A 16,160-nucleotide genomic window follows, 5' to 3' on the forward strand; every position below is an offset into this window, starting at 1 on the left:
ATTGGTATGTGTTCCTTTGTCTAACCCTTCCTGAAGTCCACAATCAGCTCTCATCTTACTGATGTCGAGTGCAAATTTGAGGCTGCGACACTGTGACACCACTCCACCAGTTGGCATATCTCATTGGTACACCCTCTCATCTCCATTTGAGATTCTACCAACAGTGGTTGTATCATCAGCAAATTTATAAATGGTATTTGAGCTATGCCTAACCACACAGTCATGGGTATAGAGTAGAGCAGTGGGCTAAGCACACAATGCTGAGGTGCAGCAGTGTTGATCATCAGTGATGAAGAGATATTAGTACCAATCTGCACAGATTGTGTCATCCGGTTAGGAAGTCAAGGATCCAATTTCAAAGGGAGGTACAGAGGCCCAGGTACTGTAACCTTTCAGTCAGGGTTGACAGAATGATGGTGTTAAATGCTGAGCTATAGCGCTGAACAGCATCCTGACATAGGTGTTTGTTTTGTCCATGTGGTCTTAGGCCGCATGAAGAGCCAGAGAGATTGCATCTGCCGTTGACCTATTATGGCGATGGGCAAATTGCAGTGGGTCCAGGTCCTTGCTGAGGCAGGAGTTCAGTCTAGTCATGACCAACCTCTCAAAGCATTTCATCACTGTAGATGTGTGTGCTGCTGGGTAGTAGTCATTAAGGCAGCTCACATTATTCTTCTTGGGCACTGGTAATTGTTGCCTTTTTGAAGCAAATGGGAACTTACGCCTGTAGCAGTGAGAGGTTGAAAATGTCCTTGAATTCTCCTGCCAGTTGGTTGTCAGAAGTTTGTAGAGCCGTACCAGGTACACCATTGGGACCTTTCACCTTGCGAGGGTTCATCTTCTTTAAAGACAGCCCAACATCAGCTTACAATACATCACAGGGTCATCAGGTGCAGCAGGGATCTTCGCAACTGCAGTTATATTCTCCCTTTCAAAGCGTGAATAGAAGGCATTGAGTTTATCTGGTAGTGAAGCTTCACTGGCATTCATGCTATTGGATTTCACTTTGTAGAAAGTAACATCTTGCAAACCCTGCCAGAGTTGTACATCTGATGTCACCTCCAACCTTATTCGAAATTGTCTCTTCACCCTTGAAATAGCCCTCAACAAGTCATACCTGCTTTTCTGGTACAGACCTGGATCACTAGCCTTGAATACCACAGATCTAGCCGTTAGCAGACAACATACCTCCTGGTTCATCCACACCTTTTGGTTTGGGAATGTACAACAAGTCTTTGTAGGCACACACTCATCCACGCAGGTTTTAATGAAGTCAGTAACAACTGCAGCATACTCATCCAGGTTCGAAGATGAATCCCTGAATACAGTCCAGACCACCAATTCAAAGCAATCCTGTAAGCGCTCCAGTGCTTCCCTTATCCAAACCTTCTTTGTCCTCACTATTGGTGCCGCAGTCTTCATTCTCTGTCTGTACTCGGAGTAGAAGTACAGCCAGGGCATGAAAGGTTATGGGGACAAGGCAGGAGTATGGAGCTGAGAGGGAAATGGATGAGCCATGATGAAATAGCAGAGCAAACTCGATGGGCTGAATTGCCTGATTCTGCTCCAATGTCTTATGGTCTTAATATTTTGTAGTATTCCTTTCAGTTCACATTTTTTAAAATAAACCACTTCAACTTCATTGGTGTGGTTGCTTGTAATAAACTCACGGCCTGGCTGTTGCTGACTCTATGAATAATTAATAAATCAACGTAATGTCTTCACATCAACAGCTTGACTCATGTGAATGCGAATAAAAATTGCTCACGTTGAAGTACCTGAATTTAAATAAAGCCATTCACGCCTCAGGACACCCAGTTTACTTTTGAATTGCATGAATTGTTATAATGTATAAAACACAAGCAATTTAATTTGCCTAGCAGAAGCTTCCACAAATGTACTATCGTCAGATATTCTATCTTAGTGATGTTAATTGAGAATATATATTGGCAGCTTGGGTGGCAGGTTGGAGATGCATGTCTACCAAAGGATATGTAGGACACTTCTTCCTTCTGTTCACCTGCAGGTCACCCCTGGGCAAGGTGTAGCACCTGCTTAGCTCCCCCAGTCAGCGTCACTTGAAGCCATGGGAGCAGATGGCATTTAGTTACATGAGCAGCTGGTTCATATCACAAGTCCTGGTTTTGTGACTACTGATGCCAGGCAGACAATCTCTAAAGATCATTAGTAATGGCTGAGGTCACCCATCTTATAAAGACACTGCCCAGAAGAAGGCAACAGCAAACCACTTCTGTATAAAAACTTGCCAAGAACAGTCATGGTCATAAACCATGATTGCCTATGTCATATGACATGGCACATAATGATGATGATATTGGCAATGGCACAAGGAAAATTCTCCTGTCTTTCTTCAGAGTATTACTATGGAGTAGTTTATGCCCCCCAGAAGGATATTGGATCTTAGTTTCATGTGTCATTTGACCAAAAACAAAACAAGTGCGGGCCCTAGAAATTCTATGATGGGCGAAAATTTAATGGAGACTAAAAAAAAAATACTTTTTCGGTTTTGATCTCTCAGTCCTTATGGGTCGTAGGGTCACCTTTGAGTGTCTTGGGCTAGTGAGGCCTGGCGGCACCCATCTCTTTCCAGGCCAGACCACAGCCGATGTCCTCCAACTCAGTGGCTCGCCTTGGTCTCAAACATGTGGCTGTTGTAGTTCTTTGAGGAACTCATCTGCCCTGGCCAGTGACTCTGTCGATGAGGTCTTTCGCCCAGTGTTGCTGTGTTAGCACTGCCTCCTCACATCGTTTAGCCTGCCAGCTTAAGCAGTGTACCTGGGTGTGCCAGCTGAGGCAGACGTGAGAGATTTAGGAGATGGATGAGGACCATTGATGAAGTAGAGTGCTGCTGCCAGACATCAAAGGTACTGGGCATTACCTCTATCCAGAGTCCCCTGGATCCCAAAAATATAGCTAACACTTTTAAACAGGCTTGTTTGGTTTTTATTGTAGCTGCTGAAAATACCATTAAATGGAGAGAAACCAGGGATTTGTTGACAGTGGAGAACTTGGTTATCATCACTAAAGAAAAGCGACAGGAAAAATTAAGGTTACTAAAACAGGACAAGTCTCCTGAATCTGAGTCTGTACCCCAAGATTAAAAAAAAACATGGCGTTGGAGTTAGAAGATCCCTAGATTTAGGACAAGTCCTCGAGATTGGAAAGTAACAAGTATAACTTCACTATCTAAGAAAGGGGAAGGTGAGACAAAACGTGACTTTAAAGCAGATTGCTGTATTGCATCTTCTGAAAAATTTTACAGTTATATTATGATAATGGATTTGCTGGAAAATCATATTGCATTAGATCAAAGGTAGTTAACAGTGAACCGATTGATCAAGTGTACCTGAATTTTCAATAGATATTTAGTTAGTATGGTTTATTATCAAATTGACAAAGTTACTCATGGATTGCCATGGAGATCAGAATTATTTACAGATTACACTAATAACAGAATCAAAAGACTTTGTTTTAATTTAGTTTGTTTTATGATACAAAGCTACATTGCAAAATGAGGTTTAACAAAGCTACAAGATACATGCAAAAGGTATAGATAAGCTAGTGGCCAACATAGTGGCAAGTGACATACGATTTGGGAAAATGAGTTTATGCATTGTGGTAGGGAGAAAGAAACGGCCAATTCTTATGAATGATTAGAAACTGACAAATGTTTGTGTATTGAAGGGTCTTAATCTGTGAAACATAGATTAATGGTGAATGAACGGTTTGCCCTGCAAAATTGGTAAATTGGTTTATTACTGTGACATGTCATGAAGTACAGTGTAAAATTTGCTCTGCATACTATTTATACAGATCAATTTATTACAACAATGTGTTGAGGGAGTACAAGTAAACCAATAATTGAGTGCTGAGAAGGTGTGGTGCAGGTACACAATAAAGTTTAAGATCATAACAAGGTAGATTCCATCTACCTTGGTCGAGTCCATCTCACCATACCAGGGAGCCATTCAATAGTGTTATAACAGTGGGGTAGAAGTTGTATTTGAGCATGGTGGCTCGTGCTTCCAGGTTTTTATATTTTCTGCTCGAGGAGAGGAGGAAAGAATGTCTGGGGTGGATGGTGTTTTTGATTATACAACTGCTTCACCAAAGCAGCAAGAAGTGTACACAGAGACCATCAAGGGAAGGCTGATTTTTGGGATGGATTGAGATGTGTCCACAACTCTTTGTAATTCCTTGCAGTCTTGAGCAGAGCATTTGCCATACCAAGCTATGGGATGCATTGAAATAGGATTCTTTCTATGATGCACCAATAAAAAGTGGTAATCATTAAGACAAACAAGAGAAAATCTGCAGATGCTGGAAATCCAAGCAACACACACAAAATGTTGGGCAGACCAGGCAGCATCTATGGAAAAGAGTATAGTCAACATTTTGGGCTGATACCCTTCATCAGGCATGTTACTTTGTTATTCTTAGTTACTGGAGTGAAAGCATGTGGGAGCCACATTGAAAAGGAGAAGTTAAAGCAAGATTGAGTATGTTTGGCCTACACTCATTGAGGTTTAGGTGAATGTGTGGTAATATTTTGAGACATGCAAGATTAGGAGAGGAACTGAACAGTAGATGCTGTGAGTCTGTTAATCTCTAGATGGAGAATTTAGAGTTCAGGAGCATAGTCTCTGGAAAAGTGATTGACCATTTAGGAGATTACTTATTACCATACAGGAGGAGCCATCAAGTCCCAGCAAATCCTATTCCCTCTCCCTATTTCCCTGTACTCCTGCAATTTGTTTTTTCCCCATATGATTTTTTTGCCATTTGTCTTCATTAAGGAGTGGTTTACAATTATCGACCAGCAATTCTTCACTTTGTAGAAGGAAACAATAATCTTTGAGAGAGAGTGCAAGCTATATTTCAGGTCAGAATTGAACCCAGCCACCTAGAGCTGTGAGGCGGCAGTGCCACTGTTTATTTATATTATAACTTTTTACCTTAGAGGACTGTGTAAGCTCAATCATTCAGAACATTCTAGACTGAGAGGTAGATTTTTGTACTCTTGGTCAGCAGTTAATAGGAAAAGACATTGGCAGCAAAATCAACTTCATGTAGGTCATGTCTTGGTGAATGGCTGAACGAACTTGAGGAACATTCGAGCAAACAGTGGATCATCCTCCATAATTTCCAACTACTTCAGGATGATGCCCCCACTAGACAAATTTTCCTGTCATTTCCCTTTTCAGCATTCTAAAGCTATTGCTCTCATGAGTTCCATCTGTCTCTCCTTTTCACTTCTCCCTTTCTGTCCAGGGAGCCAAATGCTTCTTCCAGGTGAAGCAAAGATTTATTTGTACTATTTTCCAGTGAAGCATTCAGTGCTTATAATATGGTTTCTGTATCAGGGAAAGTAAATATAGATTGGTGTTTTGCATAGATTTCTGTTCAGTACACAAGATTGATCCTTCACTTCCACTGCCTGGCATCTTAATTCTCCATCTCCCTTTCACTTTCACTCTGACCTCCCTATCTTGGCCCCCAACTGTTTTCCAGCAATGGTTTCTTTCAGATATAATTTGTCTCCTATTTATGTTCCAAATTATACCTTTACTTCCCACTTTGTCCCTGCTTATCATTCATTTGTTCTGGTCATACCTTTACACCCTGCTTATGTTCCTCAATCTCCCTGGTCTACAAGCTATCATGGATCGTCTCTTTTGTTCCTTCCCCACTTCTCTATCTCTGTCTCCAGGTTGAAGTTTCATTTCTCCTCGTTTTGTAGAAAGATCATCAGTTTGTAACATTAAGTCTGTTTCACTCTCCACAAATACTGCCTGGCCTTCTGTGTATCTCTAGCATGTTCTGCTTTAATTTCAGAATTTTATCATGTGTTGATTTTGATTTCTGCTTCATATGCACTTTTGAAAAAGCATTAATCTATCAAAATGATGAGTTCTGAAGCAGAAGACACCCTTGTTAAGCCCTGTAAAAAATTTTGGGGAATTAACAGAGACATTCAATAAAGAACAGACAAATTAAATAGTTTGTGTTTTATTTATTTAATATTGCTATTTTTGTACACTTTTGCTTTAAAACTTAGTTTGATTGCATTGGCAATTGGAGGAATTTATTAACATAACTACTTTTAAATCCTTAGTGCACTGATGTTCACATGGTCAGTGACAGTGAAGGAGATGATTTTGAAGATGCTACTGAGTTTGGAGTTGACGATGGTGAACTTTTTGGCATGATTTCTTCTGGATCAAAAAAATCCCCAATGAGTAAGTTAGTGTTGATGATGATACTAAACACATTTTGCTCAGTCCTTCTATAATTTTTATCTTTTCTCTTTTATTTTATTTAATTATATTAAAATATCACTAAAATATTTTTATTTTGTTTCAAGCACTTTTGGTATTTATTTATTGGCCTGTGTTGCAGAACTGGTAGAACAAAAAACAATTAGGGACGTTTACAGTGTAGAAGAGGTCTGGATTATCTATGCTTGTCAGAATTATCATAAAAAATATTTCAACAGAGGAGACCAAACCCCAGTGGAATAACATGTATGATGTAAGCAATTAGGCAAAGGCAAATAACCCTTTTTCAGATACGAAAAGTTGAGTTTATATTAAAATGTGAATGGAATGGAAGTTGATGAGGATTTTGTTACAGGAAACAAAATCCAAAGTGAAGTAAAGCAATGGATCATCTAATTAGCGCCTCCAACACTTGTCAGAACATGTGGAGTGTCACAGCCATGGCATATCAACATTTTTCCAGGGTAGGTTATAGGTGGATTTGGGAACTAAGAAAAACGAATAATTGGCAGAGATTACTTTGTCGGTGGTTGAGGGTAGCAGAGTGCAAAAAGTTGCAAGGTCTTTTGGGTCACAATTGACTTTGGAAAGGAGAGTTTATGCAATTTAAGCGCTACCCTGAAAAGGGAAAAAGAAAGTAGTGTTGGGTAGGATCAGAGTGATGGTGGGTTACCTGAGCGAAGTACAAAGGTGATATGACCAGCTGAGGTGAAGAGTGGAGAGAGGAGGAAGATGCTCAGGGAAATTATTTTTAAAAAGGGAGTAGAATAATGGATTTTGGTCTAATGCAGCAGTGAGGATGTACCCCTGACAAGAGTGCACAGCAAACTTGTATTACAAAGGCATGGTAACAATTAGGCCGATGTATAGTGAAAGTGGGAAGAAGCTGTGGAAGGGTTCAAAGTTGGATGAGAACCGTATGCAGTAATGAGACTCAGTTTACATATGTACAGGATGGGAGTGTGTTTGAGTTCCTTTTGAATAATGACCAGGTTGATGAGTGAATCAATCATTGATCCATTTTCTGAAGGAAAGAAAGGTAATAGGTGTGATGGTGGTGAAAGCTGTTCAGTTTTTGTTACTCTCAGAGCATAACTGAATGGTCATTATGTTTACAAAACCCTGAATCTTAAATTCAATTTTATACTTACCACCAAAGAAACGTGAAATATATATATTGTACTTAGGAATAAATATACCCTTCTCTAGTTTAAGTTGCACTTCATTTGTGAATGTAATTTGTATTTAAAATCTTAGATCCATAATTTCATTATTAAATTTAATAAGAACGTCAGATGAATATAAACTGTCTGATAATTATAAGTAAATACATAATAATAAACTCTTAGAAGGTTATCGGCTCATTTGCTTTCATTTGATCTATTTACCATACTAATGGGTAAATAAAATATGAACTTATGATGTGCAAGACTGTAACCTTACTGCATGCAATACCATTCTCCTCCAATATACTTGTATATTCCAATGAATGAAACAATTAAAGTGCACTGTGTGAACAGTTCCAGATCTCCAAAAGCCTAACTTTAACCTTTGTATTTCAATGCTAGTGCCTGATGACGCTGAAAATGAGGGAGATGCCTTATTACAATTTACTGCAGAATTTTCTTCAAGGTACAGTTAGATTTTCCATTAAAAATATGTTCAGACCAGTATTAAATACATGTGTTAGGAGGTCTGTGGACAGGTGGGAAGGATCAGTGATGACTGGAACTTTCTAATAAATTACTTAATGTTATGAACATGTCAGTAATTAAATAAAGATTTAGAAAGTGCAAAAGAAGAACAGAGTAAGTTGGTGATCTAATTTTGTGCACCTTGTGTTCTTAAAACCAAAACAATGAGGATGCTTTGGTAGGCCGTGTCTGTGAAGAGAAAAATGGTTTGTTTCAGATTGATGATGTTTCATTAGAACGAGATTTGAGAAAATAAGCATTATTTGGTAATTGGTTTATTACTGTCACATGTACCGAGATGCATTGGAAGACATTATTTTGCACAGGTAGTCCAATGTCCAAAGAGAAAAACAATGATAGAATGTAGAATTCTTTTACAGTGATATTTGCAGAGAAAGTATAGTGCCATTAAACAATGGTGCAAAGGCCATGGTGAGATAGGCTGTGAGGTCAAGAGTTCATCTTTATTATACATGAGGTCTGTTGAAGAATCTTGTATTACCACACACTAGAAGCTGTCCTTGAAACCCTGATCTCCTCCTTAGCACCATTAATAAATACAAGGGTGTGTGCTCAGCCCCACTTTGTGAAGTCACTGACCAGCTTTTTTGTTTTGTTGATATTGAGGGAATATCTGTTGTTTTGACACAAAGCCAAAATTATGGAAAGGGACAAGAGTGAAGAGTCAAAGCGAATATCCATGATGGAGTGGAGGTAGGGTTGTGCAGGTGACTCAAATGCTGTTGATGCCATCTAAGAGAAGGTATTAAATGCTTACTAATAGCTTATCTGCCTGGAAGAGGGAAAAATGGAGATGAATGAGAGTAATAGACAAAAATGTGCTGAAACTGAAGTTCAGCACACATCTGTTACTAGATATTTGAAATTAGAGAATAGTGGAAACAGTGATGTAGCATCTTTAAAAAGAGCAAAACCTAGTCTTTCATGCGCATTGGTCAGTTTTACCTCAAATAGAAGAAACTCGCATGTTGATTTTGGTATTGTATCCCGAGGCTGGGATGAAGTCCTGTTCCTGGAGCTTCTGATGGACTTTGTCAGACATTGTTAGAGGCTAAAAATATTCATTGGAGTGGGATGTACAATAATTGGCAACTGAAATCTAAAGGTTATTCTTTCAGACTGAACTGAGGTGTTCTACCAAGCATTCACCCAGTTTTCTGTTGGTTTTCTTAAAGTAGAGGAAACAGCATTGCAAGCACAAATTGCAAATAACTAAATTGGAAGAAGTGCATGGATTGCTGTTCAATTTGGATAATCAGAAGGCTCGTAGGGCCTTAAGACATAGGAGGAGAACTACACTATTCAGCCCGTCAAATCTGCTTTGCTATTTGATTGCGACTGATTTATTAATCTCTCTCAACCCTTGCCTTCTCCTTATAACCCTTAACACCCTTGCTAATCAGGGAACTGTCACCCTCCGGTATGAATACACCTCTACTGCCATCTACTCTGGCTGGGAGGATTTATAGTGAAAGGAGAAGTGTATGAAATAGAATTGCAGTTGAATACTATGCCAATTATGATTGAAGGGAATTCACAGTTAAGGATAAAGGAAGACACTTCAGAAGCACAGATGTGTAAATTCTCATCAGAACAAATATGACAGAGCCTAAGAAAATAATATGGGAATTGAATTGAGCCTTACAGGAAGTAGGGTGAGAAGAGACTTAGTTGAAATAACTGTGGGTGTCGAGAGGGGTTGGGGGCTGCATGGTTTAGTAGATGTGAAGAGAAGGTCCATTGAAGAAACAAGCAAATTGAGCATCCAGAAAACCAATCCGATATTTGCTGGTGGTATAAAGACGTGTCTGAGTGCTGACATCCAGATTCTGGGAGGCAGAGGTCAGTGTATTAAGCCATAACAGTGCCCTCATCAGCAGACTTGATTTTCAGCTTTTGCAAGTTGTTCATTCAGTACCTGGCTCCTCCATAAGCATTTATAGATCAGACACAATACTGAAGCACAGAAGAGTATGAAGTAGTGGTACTTATCCACTGAACATGCCTGAAAAATTTAGGGCTTTCCCATTGACGAATAATTGAATTTTTAACTTTAGAAAGTATTAATTGTGAGGCCTCATTTCTTTCAATATATGGTATTGGAGATTTCTTTTTTTTAAAAAAAGTCTTATTTCTTTACATTTTTAGTTTTGAAGTTTCCATCAAACTTTCCTCCTTTGCTTGGTTGACTGTGCATAATTTTGCATTTAATTAAATATCCAGGTTCCATTACTGTGACTACCACATATCTTTTGGTCTTGGATTGAGGAGATTCACACAAGCTTCAGATCCTCTGTAGAGTGCATGTGATTGTATGGAACTCAGTGACTGTAAATTGACTCCCATGTAATTTGTGGGTAAATGTAAGCAGAATGAATAAATTCCACATTGTTCATTTGCTACTACAAATTACATGCCACAATTAAAATAAGCTATTTCAACTTGTTAAGAAAATAGAAAAAAAATTGGAATTATTGGATGCTGTTTCAAATGCAATAAAGTTTGAACAGTATTCTGTAAATAAGTGATACTTGAAAAAATTGTTGATGTTTGTCTTAATTTATTGTTTGTCTTCCAATCTCTTTTTACCTATGGTCTTTTTAAAACTATTGCACTTTATTTTCTTTTCCCATCCAAAAAAAGATAACTTCAGTGTCGGGTATTAAGTTATAAATGAGCACCTGGTCCAGCAATCATCCAAACAAACTGCAAATTTCCATTTTTAACTTGCAACAAACTGAACATATACTATATACTCAACAACAGCTTCATACATGTGTGACGAGTCCCTGACAAGAATAGCTTGGACCCAAATGCTGGAGCATCCAAGGCTTGGATTGAGACATGACTTCAAACTGGATCGAGAATCTGAGTAGAAAACAAACACGAGAGGAGACCACAAGTAGGCTTATGACTGAGCACCAAACCTCAGTTCAGATGCTCCTTAAGTGCTCAATCCTTGGTGCCCTAAACATGATTGCTGATTAGCAAGACTCTCCTGAATCGTTAAAGGGGTCGCGCCAGCTGTACATTCTCTGGGTAGTTAGAGGTTCTATACCTCGGAAGCTAGCACAGATGGGTGCATGTCATAACAACTTGGATTGGTGCTTGTGCCTTTCCCCCTTAAAATCTGATTAAATGGGCCAATTGTTTTTTTGGCGGGGGTGGAATTTTAACTCATGGGAAGTGATCACATTGAGATGTATCCAGAATTGGAGATCATAATCTTTAGATGGTGGATCAGCCATTTAAGACTGAATTGAAGAAACTTTCTTCACTAAGGGAAATATGAGTTTTTTTAGAATTCTTTAACTATATTCATGATTGATACTGATCATTTTTATTTGTTTTGGACAAAAAGGCAATCAAGAGATATGAAGAAAATGTGAGGTATTACAAAAGTCTGAAATGATTATTTTTGAATGGTAGTGTGTGCTTCCAGAACTAGATGGCCTATTTTTTGTCTTCATTTCAATAACTATTCATTTATTGTGCCTTTTTTAAGCATGAATCAAACTTAATTATCTTTGTCAAATAATAGATATGGTGATTGCCATCCTGTATTCTTTATTGGATCACTTGAGGCTGCCTTTCAAGAAGCATTCTATGGAAAAGCCAGAGATGTAAGTGACCTTTCAAGATATTAGCTCAATATCTATGAATATTTCAGTCTCGTGATTTGAACAGGTTGTGTCGTTCAACAAAATACATATAAAAATTGGCAGCATTTCTTTCTTCCTGCCTACCTCTGACCATCACCTCCTCTCCTCTACTATTCCATAAATTTATTCTGGTACAGTTAAGTGTAGCTTTTAATTGCAGGTGAAGATATTTTGAAGTGGAAGATGAAATTTTATAGATGAAAAATAACGTATGATTTGCTGATTTGTAACTCCATTTCACAGACAGCATCACAGATGCTTCCAAAAAGAGCAAAGTAGTTTCTCTTCAAACATGTATTAATAGACATACTAAATGCTGAAGAAAATTTTAGCCTAGAAGGTGGGAGGTGGATGGAAAATAAACTAATTTTGAAATATTTTGTATTCCTTCATCTCTAAATGTTTGATTAAAATAAAGAAATTAACTTTAAACAATCTTTCTCTATTTATAATCCAAAAACTATCAAGTGCTTAGTTTAAGATGAAATAATTGTTAGCTTTGTTTAGCAAAAATCTTAAAGACCAAAATTATTTTTTTAAAATAGCTGTTTAAGGCTAGAATGGCCTAATTTTTAACCACATAGTTTACATTTAAACATTATACTACAAACCAATTCTATAGGATGTCATTGGTCTCACATTGTTTGAAACACCAAAATGCTTTTTCATTGTAAGTTAGTTTTAAAATTCTGTAATTTTTCTAGTAAACAAAATCTTAAAGCTACTAAGTCACATAAAAGGAAGGAAAAGTATGGTGCTTGAAATCTGTTTTAAACAAATCCATGGTCAGGAGTTTTGAACCTAAACTCATTAAATGTTTATTTGAATGGCTGGATTACTAAGGATTTTGGAATACCATCAATTGATATATACTTAATCGCTAAGTAAAACACTACACTTGATTAAGTTTTTCTCACGATGCCGCTCACAGTTGATCTAATCAGGATGCTTTAAACTGATTATGTACAGATTAGAGTGATGGCCCAGTTGACCGTTTTTATCTTTTCTATTTTCATTTGATTATCTTTTTTTAATAAAAAAATCTTATATCCTTGAAACCCAACAAATGCCCAGAAATATAATGTTTTGATTGAGATTTTTATGGAATGTTTATTTAAAAAAATACAATATGTAATGTACCTTTGTCTGCTTCTGAAAGAATCAAATTTTTAAATATTTATTGCAAGATTTTTTTTATAAGTGTGATGAAATGTTGAGTTTTTTTAGGCAAGATAGTATTTTGAAAATTGAGTTTGATCATGTCAAGTTTGAACAATGTACTGTTTCGTGTTGATACCAAAAAAGGCTTTCTGTGTAGTTCAAAATTAAGTATTTATATCTTTGGTATTGTGTGGCACAGAAAGATCCTTCAACACTTGGCAAAGATCTTTGTTCTTTGTATCTTCATTAGCCACAGGTGAGGTACTAGAAGACTGGAGGATGGCTAAGGTTGTGCCTTAATTTAAGAAAGGCAAGTTAGAAACCACAAGCTAATATATCTGATGGGGAAATTACTGAAAGAAATTCTGAGAGACAGGATTTATTTGAAGTTGGAAGGAAGTAGAAGATGAAAGTGGATGGTTGCTTTTTGGATTGGGGACCTGTGAATAGTGTGTCACAGTGATCAGTGCTGGATCCTTTATTGTTTTGTTATAGTAATGATTTGGAAGAGAATATAAGTGACATGATTAGTAAGCTTACAGAACACACCAAAGTCATGGTATAGCAGACAGTGAAGAAGGTTACAACAAGGTAGATTAACTGGGCAAGTGTGTAAAGGCATTACAGATGGTATTTAAACTGAACAAGCTTTGGGGTGTTAACATAGTCCAGGACATGCATTGGGAAAAGATATGGCCTTGCCAGGTGACATGGGCATTCTGAGTGGTGAAGAAGGTGTATGATCTAAGAGTTGAAAAGTCATGATCCAGTTGGATAAATCATTGCTTAGACTACACTTGGAGTATCGTGTGGTGTTCCAATCTCCATGCTGTAGGAAGGATATGATTAAACTAGAAAGGATGCACAAAAGATTAACAGGAATATTTCCTGAACTTGGAAGTCTGAATCACTATTATTATAACCGGCATGTGTTGTGAAATTTGTTAACTTGAGTTATAAAGTGTTATTGGATAGGTTGAAGCCGTTTCCCTGGAACAAAGTAGGCCAAGGATTGACCCATATAGACTTCATAAGAATAGGAGAGGCATAGGTAAGGTAGATGGTCACCGTCTTTTTCCCAGGATTGGGAGGGAGGAGATCTAACAGCAGAGGGCATAAGTTTAAGATGAGGGGGAGACGTTTAAAGCTTAACTGAGGGACATTTTTCCACCCAAAAGGTATTGGGTTTATGTAATGAGCTCATTGAGGCAATTCCAAATACAGCATTGCAAAGACATTTGGACAAGTTTATAGGAAAGGTTTAGGGGTTGTCACACCTTGCTGTCAGGTGTGGATAAGTGTACTTGACGAGGGTCATCAGTTGGAAATAAAAACAGATGGTAAGGTGCAACAGCACATTAGTGCAAAGGGTTTTTTTAGTGCCAGGTGGAAAAAAAAAGCAGAAGCTGCCCAAAAGTTGTGAAAAAAATTTACAAATAGACAAATAAAAACAAACATAACTTTGTCATTAACTTTCCAGTATAACTATTCACCAACTGTCAAATCCAACCTCCACACCTCTCAGCAAAGCCAAACTGAGTGTTTAAATCTGCCTGTGTAGGGTGTACAGTGCCTGTTCCCACTAACCCAGGTGTTATTTTAAGGCGCCCTAAACTGGCCCTCGGGTCTTTTGGGGCTGTTCTGCTGTCTACAAATTTATGTAACAGTATGAGTGAAAATAAATGAAACTGTTTGGAATGCCTGTGTCCAGAATCCTTTTCTGAGTTATAAACCAGTAGAGCACATTAACTGAGGGGATTGTTTTGATTAGCTAAGGTAGCCATTGTTTTACTGTTGGGGTGTGTAAATGGCCAGCACCTAAGAACTGCAGAATGAGAGGGCAAAATGTGTGAACTACTGGGGAAACTAGACCAGGGACAGAACGAGGAGGAGTGACTAATCAGGCAAAGGGGCAAGGTTAGTGGGAGAATTGGCATTGCCAACCTGTTCTGTCACAGAGTTATATGGGCCAAACACAGGCAAATGGGATTAGCATAGATGGGCATCTCGGATAGCATGGATGAGTTGAGCCAGGTCAGAGGGCCTGTTTCCATGCTCTAACCATGAATGTAAAAATTTGACGCAGATAGCAATATAAAAAAGTAAAAATATTATTCATTGTAGATTGAGCATCTTTTTATTCGTTAGTAAGCACATAGATAACATAAACAATTGCAAGTGTATTTTGGCGAATGGAAAATAATAAATCTATTTGTATTAACTTATTCCATTGTCAATGATCTGGGAAATGGGGTGAGTTTATAAATTTTTTTGAAGGATACTGCAAGCAGTTCACAATATTTGATAGTTTACAGTGATTTATAAGCTTGGTAGTACAAACCCCTTTTCCAGAAAAGTTGGGATTTTATCGAAAATGTAATAAAAACAAAAATCGGTGATATGTTAATTCACATGAACCTGTATTTAACTGACAAAAGTACAAAGAAAAGATTTTCAATAGTTTTACTGACCAACTTAATTGTATTTTGTAAATATACACAAATTTAGAATTTGATGGCTGCAACACACTCAACAAAAACTGGGGCAGAGGCATGTTTACCATTGTGTTACCTTTCCTTTTAAGAACACTTTTTAATCGTTTTGGAACTGAGGATACTAATTGTGGTAGATTTGCAATGGGAAATTTTCTCCATTCTTGCTTGATATAAGACTTCAGCTGCTCAACAGTCCGTGGTCTCCGTTGTCTGATTCTCCTCTTCATGATGCACCATACATTTTCAATAGGAGATTGATCTGCCAGTCAAGCACACGCACTGTGTGTCTACAAAGCCACGCTGTTGTAGCCCGTGCAGAATGTGGTCTGACATTGTCCTGCTGAAATAAGCATGGACGACCCGGGAAGAGACTTCGCCTTGATGGCAACATATGTCTCTCTAAAGTCCTAATATACACCTCAGAGTCAATGGTACCTTCACATACATGCAACTCACCCATGCCGTGGGCACTGATGCACCCCCATACCATCACAGATGCTGGCTTTTGCATCTTTCGCTGATAACATTCAGAATGGTCGTTTTCATCTTTGGCACGGAGAACTCGACGCCCGTTTTTTCCGAAAACTAGCTGAAAAGTGGACTCATCTGACCACAGCACACGATTCCACAGTCTTTCGGTCCATCTGAGATGAGCTCGGGCCCAGAGAACTCACCGGCGTTTCTGCATAGAGTTGATGTATGGCTTCCTCCTTGCGTAATACAGTTTCAAGTTGTATTTCTGGATGCAGCGACGGACTGTGTTAAGTGACAATGGTTTTCCGAAGTACTTCCGAGCCCAGGTGGCTCTAATTGTCACAGTAGCATGAC

General features: G+C 38.2%; 1 protein-coding gene across 1 annotated transcript in view; it reads left to right on the forward strand.

The window, feature by feature from the left end:
• faf1 (Fas (TNFRSF6) associated factor 1) overlaps positions 1 to 16,160 on the forward strand; it is a 329,838-nt gene that overhangs the window by 198,830 nt on the left and 114,848 nt on the right. The window contains exons 10-12 of the mRNA XM_073063028.1: positions 6,137 to 6,260; positions 7,868 to 7,931; positions 11,556 to 11,637. Of these exons, the coding sequence (XP_072919129.1) occupies positions 6,137 to 6,260; positions 7,868 to 7,931; positions 11,556 to 11,637 (270 nt within the window). The remainder of the gene's footprint in view (positions 1 to 6,136; positions 6,261 to 7,867; positions 7,932 to 11,555; positions 11,638 to 16,160) is intronic.

This window comes from Hemitrygon akajei, chromosome 12 (assembly GCF_048418815.1).
Source record: "Hemitrygon akajei chromosome 12, sHemAka1.3, whole genome shotgun sequence".
Classification (NCBI taxonomy): domain Eukaryota; kingdom Metazoa; phylum Chordata; class Chondrichthyes; order Myliobatiformes; family Dasyatidae; genus Hemitrygon; species Hemitrygon akajei.